Here is an 11,396-nt window from a genome sequence, read left to right as displayed (position 1 = left end):
AATTGCATTTTCGCCATTAATTCATAATTTACCTTAATTGAATATCATTTGGTTTCAATTATTTTCAATTTGCGGAATCCTTTCACAAGTTCAGTTCAGCTCAGTCTCAAATTATTCCAGTCTTATGGCAGTTTTACCGGTGCAAATGGAAGTAAATACTTATGTACTATAAGTAATGGTGGCACTGAATAATAATAATAATAATAATAATAATAATAATAATAATAATAATAATAATAATAATAATAATAATAATAATAATAATTAAAAACAACTGGGAGTGCTACGTGAACAAATGATTATTTTCAAAGCACTGTCCCAACCGACTACACACCATTCATTATAAAATCATTAGAATATTAAAAAAGAATGTTTTCAAAGCCCTATTCCACCCACTTAAACTCAAATAATAACAATAATAAAAACAACAAACGATTATTCTCAGAGCACCAATCCGCCCACCTCCACTCATATAATAATAATAATAATAATAATAATAATAATAATAATAATAATAATAATTATTATTATTATTATTATTATTATTATTATTATTATTATTATTATTATTATTATTATATATAATAATAATAATAATAATAATAATAATAATAATAATAATAATAATAATAATAACAACAACAAACGCTGGCGTGCTACGTGACCAAAGGATTATTCAAAGAAATATCGCCTCCACCCACAGCCAAAAATCTCCATCACAGTGAAAAATGATTCGTACAAAGACATCAGCCTCTCGCCCTTTAACGAACCTCGTCCTCTGTCTGGCCCTTGTAAATCATGAGAGACAAATTGCTTGGAAGGGAATTTGGTGGTCAGAATCTGACGTGATGAAAATCGATGATAAATACGTACAGATGGGTAAATGTATACACAGAAAGATGTTGGTATCAATACAAATGTGAATAAACACAATAAAGGAGTACGTTAAAAGATATAAAGAACACAAATATACTTATAACAGCCCAAACTTCAGAGAAAATTGACAAGAATGTATTAAAAAAAAAGCTAACTAAAGGTGCAGAAAAATTCACGTTATAGCAGATATTAAGAGAAAAAAGATAGCACCTGCAATTAAAATAATTAAAAACCAATATCAATCAGGTGTGGTTTTCATAAAATTATTGTTCAAACTACCTCTATAGCTTATTCGTAACACGCAAAACATAACACCTCACCGTTAAAAAGCATTAGCCCTATTACTGGATACTATAATCTCAAAAATCGTGTATCATATCTGGTATCAGTCGAAGAAATGCAGTTCATAACATTAGGAGAGAGAGAGAGAGAGAGAGAGAGAGAGAGAGAGAGAGAGAGAGAGAGAGAGAAGAGGAATAAAAGTAAAAAAAAAACTTCTCCATCTTTTTATCAAGATTAGACCACGGCGTAAGATATTAGTATCATGATTTCAGTGACTCATTTTTTCTCTGACTTTCACGAAATCTAAGTGTTGAGGTTATTTTTTCCCCATTTTTATCTACCTCGAACTATTTTTCAAGGTCGAAGATCAATTTTAAGGCCAGACACTATAACAGAGGTGTCTAGTCTTTAATATTTTTGTCAGAAGCCAAAATAAATTAGTTCTGTGTATGAAACCAAAGCGTTTTGTGGGTGGGGAATTTAACCCTTAAGTTAGGTATTATCTCACCAATACATTCACATGCATGTTTTTAATAAATGAAATCACAGTTTTTGAAATGGAATCAATAATAAAGGAACTTCTGAGATCGAAAACACCAGGTTATGAAGGAATCACTGCAGATGACACCTCGTATACTCACTAGACTGTTTTGAATGGAACTGGAAGTAATAGCTAAGGTACGGAAAAAAGGTGACATGACTGAAAGCGGTAAATATAGGTCAGGTATCACTGGGTTTCTCTATGTTGCTGAAAAATGTAAATTTCTTTGAAATCTTGTTTTCTGTATATATTCAAAATCATTCAATGCATTGTAAAGATAACTTATTCTCAATAATTTCACCGAATCAGGAGAAAGAAAAAAAGGTTAATAAAAAGCTAAATATAGAGGTGAACAAATGCTGATTTTTGAAAAAGAAATTAATAAAAAGCTAAGAGGTGAACAAGCTGATTTTTGAAAGAGCATGCGTTGCACACATCAAATATTTGTGTTATTGCATATTGTCCAGCAGTGTACGGGATTTAAAAATCACATTCAAATGAATTTCGGCGATTACGGGTAGGTATTTAACAGTGTACATAGACCAATTTCATGGAAGGTCTTCCACTACTGTGGCATTCTGATTATTAAATAATTATTCATGAATCTCATTTCACCTTTGCTGTTTGCCCTCCTCGTTGATTTTATAATGGAAAAAGTGGTCGGAGATGGAGGTGAAGTGTAGCCTGGTATAACGATTGAAGCTGAGAAGACTTGACACACTTATAATACGCAGATAATACTGCTGTAATCAACAAAACACAGCAAGACTACATAGCTTACTTTATTAAATTCATTATGTATCTCAAGAGATCAGATTAAAACAATCCAAGAAAAACAGAGATGATGAAGAGAGGGCATGAACAAAGGGATGAAATAACCAGACCACTTCTTTGACCTTTGAAAACGGGTTGAGTTAAATAAGAATGAAGACAAAATAATCCAAATATCTAGTTTCGTGAAATTCAGAGGGAAAAATGTCGCTGAAATAATAATACTGCTAATTTTCGACCCGGGGTCGAATCTTACTAAAAAGATGACGAAGTTTTCTTTTTACCTCTCTCTCTCTCTCTCTCTCTCTCTCTCTCTCTCTCTCTCTCTCTCTCTTCTCTCTGTTATGATCCACATTTCTTCGACAGATACCAGATATGGTACCCACAACTTTTGAGTTTGGTATCCATTAAGAAGGCTAATTTTCCATAACAGTTAGCTATTATCTTTCACGTGTTACAAATTGATTTTAGAAATGATTTGAACATCAACAGAGACAGGATTAATGAGGTTCAAGCTTTGAAATATTTAAGGGCACTGACATCCAGTACATGTTCTCTCGAGTTGAAATTTAGTGAAAGGATGAAAAACATCAAACTATAGGCTAGGCAGGCTGAATAAGATTTGGAAATCAAATAGACGAAAACTGCACGCGAAAGTTCGATTGTATGCAAGTTTAGTAAGATCTGCATTTCTTTATGAATGTGAATCATGTCCATATGAACTCTATCTAAAAGAATTTGTAGATTTGATTATACAGCTTCAAAACGTGTATTAATAGCCAGATTATCTCGTCAACAAGATGCCCAATATAATCTTTGACTTTCAAATGTTAGTATCGAATGAGAGCATTATCTGGAGAATCAGATACAGTTTAAATCTAAGTTAATTTTCCTTTGATATCTATTCCAGAGCCTGCTGAATTGCTCTCATAGCCTGGTGGAAGAACTAACAACAAACTGCATTACAATTGGGGGAAATTGAGCAGCAAATCTACAAAACAAACAGCGGGTGTTTGTGCGTATGTATATACACTGTCTATATACATAATGCCCCAGAGTTCATCGGTGATAATAACTGCATAGTCACGTGTGTAGCCACAACAAATGACAACGGGCTGTTCTCAATTGCCTTTTGAAAATGTTTATGATCTTTGTTCATGTGTTATCCAGGGAGAGGGGTTTGGATAGGGGGTAATTAGCCGGCGGGGGTGGGGATGGGTCGCCAGCGATGTGCTCTCTATATAGGTGGGGAGAGGGAGTCGACTTTGATTAGAGCGTGGGCTTTCAGAGCGACGGGGAGGTGCTGGTCTATTGAGGCGCCTAATTTTAGCATACACTTCATCGTGATTCGGTGAAATGAAAATGAACATGCGATTTAGGCTAATCCCATTCCATCATGATCCGGGGGTTAACCAATGGCTCCTATGGTTATCTTTACAATGTCTGGGGAATTAAAAAGAGACCTGCCGTCACTGATTTTGAATATATACAGAAAACAAGATTTCAAAGAAAAATACATTTTTCACGCAACATAGGAGAAACCCAGTGATACCTGACAGTTTTGAAAATTCGTTTTTAGGCTAATTGGGTTAGGCTGCTTTTGAGTGGTTTTCCCTGTATCGTCAATGTAAACAAATTAATGTTCAAACAACGATCGTTTGGGCAGCATGGATTATAGTATTTCCTCGCCTTCCGTGTGCTTCTGCAAGTCATTACCCAGTAACCTAGAATGGTAGGTCAGCCAACAACCAAGCCCAAGATTAGTAAATAGATTATATTTATACCTGTATATACCTACATATATGCATATATATATATACGTAATTGTACAAAACACACATAAATACAAACGTGTCCACACATACCTCTTAAATTCACAAGCCTACATAAAAATAGAAAACATTGAAGAATGTCATCAATCCTCAAGAGTAGAGTCCTGCGTCCAATATGCCGATGAGTTGGTTACGGCACTTTTCCTCTTTCCCAAATGCACTTCGAATCAGAGAATGACCTCTTTCCCCGACACACCCCTCCTCCCACTCCAGCCCCACCCCAAACCGAGTAGTGAAACAAGTTGCCCAAAGGTTCGTTCTAAATTAGCAGGACAATTCCCTCCCATTCTTTCATTCTTCCATTACCAGAATTGCATCCGAATGGGGATCAAGGAATCCACTTGCTCTCTTTCTTTCTTTTACCCCCCTTTTTTTTTTTTGCTAAAAACTGTTTGGTAACAGAAATGGATAAAAATAAATATTTCTTTGTTCAACTCTTTCTCTTGTGACACGGAGGTAACCTACAAATAACCCTCCCTTTCCCCTTTCTATGTGACGTTAGTGGAACATGCAAACACAACTAACTCTCTCTCTCTCTCTCTCTCTCTCTCTCTCTCTCTCTCTCTCTCTCTCCAGTACACCTGCTCCACTTTAAGAAATAATTAGTATTTAAAACAAGTTTTCAAAAGCTTTTCTCGCTCCACTGAGTGTACATAAAGGTAAAACGGCCTAATTAAATAGAAATGAAATGTGGAAAATAAAGGCGTAGGACACAGACAGACAGAATTTTTACTAGAGAAATATATATATATATATATATATATATATATATATATATATATATATATATATATATATATATATATGTGTGTGTGTCTCTTACAGAGAGAGTGTGTGTGTATCTATTACAGAGATAGATATATATATATATATATATATATATTATATATATATATATATATATATATATATATATATATATATATATATATATATATATATATATATATATATATGTGTGTGTGTGTGTGTGTGTGTGTGTGTATCTCTTACAGAGAGAGAGAGAGAGAGAGAGAGAGAGAGAGAGAGAGAGAGAGAGAGAGAGAGAGAGACGCTTTATAACGAAACATCAAATAGCCTGCTCAACATCTCTTTTTACAAAGAAAAAAACCACGAAACTTTTAGGGGAAAAAATTAATGAGATATAAAGTCCCTCTTTAGAAACTTTTCATCTTTTATATAAGCGCACGAAAACACGCCTCGGTTCTGCTTTTTTATGCGGTGTTTTCCTTTGTTCATAAACACTCAATTTTCTCTCTCTCTCTCTCTCTCTCTCTCTCTCTCTCTCTCTCTCTCTCTCTCTCTCTCAGTTGTGTCGGCATTCCCTTGGACATTGAAACCCACTAACCGCGGCTAACTCGGCTGTAGTCTACTGCCGTGATAGGGAGACCACACATTTAATTACCTAACGCTTCGTATAGGAATCAATACTTTTTTCCTCTTGGGACGCGTCAGACAGGTGTAGTGTGTATGTTCATATATATGAGTTTTGTGCGTGTGTGTTAATTCTACAGTGTGCACATATTATGCAAATAGAAATTTATAGTCTGAGAGAGAGAGAGAGAGAGAGAGAGAGAGAGAGAGAGAGAGAGAGAGAGAGAGAGAGAGTGTGTGTGTATGTGTAGAGCTCTCTCACTACATTATATATATATATATATATATATATATATATATATATATATATATATATATATATATATATATATATATATATATATATATATATTTATATATATATATATATATGTATTTATATAGATATATATATATATATATATATATATATATATATATATATATATATATATATATTATATATAATACATACATACATATATACAATACATACATACATATATGTCTGTGTGTGTGCGTGGATTTGCCATGAATATGCCTCATTTATACACCAGGTATATAAATGTGAGTGAATAGGACTCGAATTTTGTAAATAATATCTCTATTTCTGCACCATTTCCCTCCTGGTCGATGTAGCTGTCGTTCTATATAATTTTCTTGCTAGTGGATTTTACGCTGACAGTTAGCTCGTAAAATTCTGGGGAAAAGGAAAACCCGTTACGGTACATGTTTGTAGAAATCAAATCCAACTGTTTGTGAAAATTCGAGACAGTTCCTAACAGTTGCATGGGACGCCAAGGAAAGTAATGGATTTACTCGAACGCCGAAATTTTACGCCTTTATTGATACAGTTTACTCCAGAAGATTATGGAGGAAGGAGAATTTGGATCATTAGTAATCAATGTATGTACAAACAGCGCTGTCAATTTATAAATCTGTCAGAAAAATCTTACATCCTCTATACACGCATACATACATATATGCACACACATATATATACATATATAAATACATATACTATATATATGTATACAAATATATAAATGGATAAATTGACAGAGATAGTTAGATATATATATATATATATATATATATATATATATATATATATATATATATATATATATATATATATATATATATAAGTGAGAGAGAGAGAGAGAGAGAGAGAGAGAGAGAGAGAGAGAGAGAGAGAGAGAGAGAGAGGTAGTATGTGAGCTAAATAATGACGCACGTAGCTGAATACGAAATATACTTTTAGGCTACACGCATAGGCTATTCCGGTGAAGAAAGCAAGAGGAATATTTAGGTCTAAGACATCGGTACTGTGCAGTACTCAAGTATCCTATATTGAAAGAAATTCCACAAAAATACGAATTTTTTTTATAAAAATATATATTTTTGGACAGTAAGCTTTCGCACTGCTAGCTTTAACAAACTGAGTTTGATAAAGCTACCAGTGGTTAGCGAAAGCTTACCGCCTAAATTAAAACATTTTTCTATACAATCCATATTCTTGTAGACTTTTCTTCTACATGTAGCCAAGACCTCTTGCACTTTTTTACCACGGAAAACATGATTACACATAAGGGCTTGGATTCCTACAGGTTCAGAAACAGAAATGCTCAAACTACTTAAATTATTGCCCCAGGAACTTAGGAGATGAGAAATCTTAAAGATATTTAATCAGAAATTGATGGCATAAGCTACCTCTTCAAAGAGGTTTATGACACGGCAAAACAAGTTTCTTCTAACTATAAATATAGTGTTTATAATATATATATATATATATATATATATATATATATATATATATATATATATATATATATATATATATATAAAAAAGAGGTAACCTATGCCATCAATTTCTGATTAAATATTTCTAAGATTTCTCATCTCCTTAGTTCCTGGGGGAATAAGTTCAATAGTCTGAGCATTTCTGTTTCTTAACCTGTAGGTATCCAAGCCCTTATGTGTAATCATGTATATATTATATATACATATGTATACATATACAGTATATACTGTGTATATATATCATATATACAATATACACATATTTACAAGGATAAGTAAACATATACACCGATAGATGTTGGTATTATCCATTGGTAAATTAGTCAATCAATAGCAAACTAAACTGTAAGTGTGCAATTTCCCTTTTCTTCACTAGCGCCCATAATATCCTTCCCATAACACGTCAAACACATGTCCTCTTCAACGCCAACGTATCTTTCGCTTCCTCAATCCTAATAAATAGGTTTAATAGCTCTCGTCATTTCCAACACCACTTGGCAGACTCTGCTCTTCAATACGCATTGCGGTGAATCTAGACTAAATTTCAGTCGACCTTTCCATCACTGATATTGCACGTCCACCTAGGAACAGCTGTTCATTCGACCGTGTTACTTTCCCTTCATGGATACCCGTTTCTATGCGAGATACGCTGCAGACTGTTACACATTGGCATTTACATGTGCCATGGAATGTTTGTAAGTCATTCAAGGTTCTGCGCCTGGCCGCTGAGACTCGACTCAGGGATGTTTGCCTTTTTCCACATTCTTTTGTTGTCTCCTTTTTTTATTTTTTAATCTGACACTATCGGTTCTTCAGTTGTCTCTTCGTTTTAATCTTTCTTGGTTTTTATCGGAGGAGCGAATGGCTAAGAGAGAGAGCAAGGGACAGGAGAATTCGGGTGATAACTTGCAAAACTTATAATTTCTTTAATAAGAAAAATAACTTCAACCACTCATGGAAAATAAGAAAAAATATAACACAAAACAGATTTGCAAAAAGGAATAATGCTTATATACATACGATAAATAAAAAACATATATATACCGTACCTGATAAACTAAAATTAACTCAAATATAGAACGCAACTAAAACACTTCCAATAAATAAAAAAAAAAAAAGATGTATAACAATTTTAAATTGAAAAACGGTACAAAACTAAAAACACTTTTCATGAAATACAAAAGCCCCTCGCTGTGTCAGATGCAGTCCTCACGAGGTTAGTTATTCGAAGCATTTTTTTTTTTATTTTTTGTTCTTTGTTCTTTTCTTTGGTAAAAGAACAATACCAACACACCGTCACTACGCGAAATATTTTTCACAGGACTTTGTAATCTCTGTTAGTGAGACCTCAGGTGCAGTGGAAGTCTGTTTATATATACCGAATGTATGTAGGCTATATGTGTGTATGTGTGTATGTATATATATATATATATATATATATATATATATATATATATATATATATATATATGTGTGTGTGTGTGTGTGTGTGTGTGTGTGTGTGTGTGTGTGTGTAATAACTTTTGCAATATCTTTTTATATATCTGTGAGTAATATTATTTTTACATGAAAACATACACAAATTCATTACTCACACTTTAAATGTTTGTGTCATGAAAAGAAATGTACTGCAGGCTATGTCAGTGCAGATGTCAAGTTTATATAAATGAACGAACGGATTTTAATAAAAATTCATAAATATATATATATATATATATATATATATATATATATATATATATATATGCGTGTGTGTGTGTGTAGATGTGTGTCATGCGTACGTCTGTAATTGTAATGTATACATATATGTATGTCACTTCATATTTCAATAATGGCCGGTTTGGGTTTTAAAATAAGCGTGGATGGGGTGATAGGTTGTTTCTAAGTATTTATAAACGTCTGCAAATGCGTGCGCATTAAATGCTTCTAACGTACATAGGCCTACTTATTTCGCTTCGTCTATACTGTATAGGCCTATTTCGCTTGGTAGCATCTGAGATCTCGAACAGAATTCTTTCTTGTATTTTCTTTTTTCTTCTGTATATTAATATATTTCACCTGCTTCATAACCAAGAAAAACTTCAAGACTCTCAAGTAGTTTGTGTAACAAATAAACTCGGCTAAGAGAACGGAAATACACTTATGTAGGTCACAAGCCTATTACAGAACTGAGGAGAGCAATATTTTCGCTCTGAAGTTGACAGTTCCTTTTAGGATTCTGCCATTTCACTTCTGTCACACTCCAGCTGAGAATGACGGCATAATTTGCACGAAATTCCCTGCTAAGCTATATGGGAAAACGTAAGGTTTACCTGGAACTCACCTGGACAGACAGACCGGAGAGGAAGAACTCTTAGCAGTGCAGCAGTAGCGTTGGATCTCCTCGTCATCTAAATTCAACCTCCTTTCGCTTTAATAATGCTCTTCGCCTTTTCCGGCGTTTCAGATCGCATCACCGCTGCCCCTTCACTCTAAGAAACAACAAGAGATCTTTTTCATTGGCCGAAAATGGCTCGCAATTCGTAGCGATCGTATCTGGGCGACTTCATCATCAAACTGGCACATTACACCCACTTAACATTTCTAAGACTGCCACACCGAATCACCATCTCATTGAAATGCAGCAAGTGAAAATAGCGACCGAGTGAATCATTGCATTACACAAATAAGCAATACAACGTCGAGTGAGCGAGCAATGTTTCGATCCTAATCATCCTTGCAACGGGAGACCGCGATCACGGGGCCGCAAGAACGACGTCCTTACTCCACTGAGTCAAATCTAACACTGAAGCCTGAAGGGGGTCAGGTCTGGGTCCGAGGGAGGGAGGATGATAGCCGATATCCGTGTACACTCAACTCGGCGGCCAACGTTTTCTCCTGCACTATGCCTACTATTTCCTCTCTCTCCCTCTCTCTCCATTTATATATATATATATATATATATATATATATATATATATATATATATATATATATATATATATGTGTGTGTGTGTGTGTGTGTGTGTGTGTGTGTGTGTGTGTGTGTGTGTGTGTGTGTAAGCAACGTTATCCGGTAGTCCAAATCTTACTTGTTTCTGGAAGGGAAGAAGAGTAATGAGACGCAACTAATTATTTTCTGCGTTCCTTTTTATTGGTAAACACACAAGCATATATAGAAATATATGTGTGAATTCCTACATACAATGGGCAAGTCAACATCAAAACAATTCCTGTCTACCTTCGCGGAGGAAGTCAAAATATGTAAAAATAGCAGGAGGATTCCCCTCTTGTATGACAATACGTCTCTCAAACCTGCCATACAAGCTCAATATTTTGTGGAGCTGTTGGCCAGGCGGACGGTTTGACAAACTATTTGATCATGGGTGAGGTAAATTTGGTTCAATCAAATGGCATGACTGGCGGTTTGATGGAGCCAGGCATTGTCTGTTGCAGGGCTTAATAAAACTGATTTGTTCATGGCAGTTGATCGTGTGCTGGCTATTCTCCGCCGTTGAGCGTACCCACAATTTACTGGAAAAATACTTCCACGTTCCAGCGTGGTCTCTAAAAAAGATAAAGACAGAGTAAAGGAAAATTTATCTATAACAAAAGAAAATATGCTATAAATGTTCTAATGGAGCCACATAATCAAGCCGTAGGCTGTAAATAATGTACCTGACGTTAAGAAATGAAAGACGATTATGTTTAGCCTAATAAAGCAGTCGCCAATAAATAAGTGAATAGGTAACGTAATGACCGTTGTTGTTATGATAATATTATATCTCAGGGTTCAAAGTAGTTTTAATAAGGAAATGTTTGAATGCAGATGCGTTAAATCCAAACTGATGAGAAATAGGGTCACTCCTGCCCTGCTTGAACTGGATTAGCTACCTATTAAGCAAGAACTGGATATGACATGCATTATGTCTACAGTATATGTATTTCACGTCCAGTCC

At 34.5% G+C, this 11,396-nt stretch overlaps 1 protein-coding gene across 3 annotated transcripts in view; it reads right to left on the bottom strand.

Moving 5' to 3' along the window:
- LOC136835075 (protein turtle-like) overlaps positions 1–10,245 on the bottom strand; it is a 406,342-nt gene extending 396,097 nt beyond the window's left edge. For all 3 annotated transcript variants that reach the window (XM_067098253.1, XM_067098252.1, XM_067098254.1), the window contains exon 1: positions 9,782–10,245. Coding sequence is in view for 1 of the 3 variants with exons in the window: in XM_067098254.1 (XP_066954355.1) it covers positions 9,782–9,848 (67 nt within the window). In the remaining 2 variants the exon portion in view is untranslated. The remainder of the gene's footprint in view (positions 1–9,781) is intronic.
- Positions 10,246–11,396: the final 1,151 nt, after the last annotated feature.

Source organism: Macrobrachium rosenbergii, chromosome 54 (assembly GCF_040412425.1).
Source record: "Macrobrachium rosenbergii isolate ZJJX-2024 chromosome 54, ASM4041242v1, whole genome shotgun sequence".
Lineage (NCBI taxonomy): Eukaryota > Metazoa > Arthropoda > Malacostraca > Decapoda > Palaemonidae > Macrobrachium > Macrobrachium rosenbergii.
This window is presented reverse-complemented; position numbering and strand designations above follow the sequence as displayed.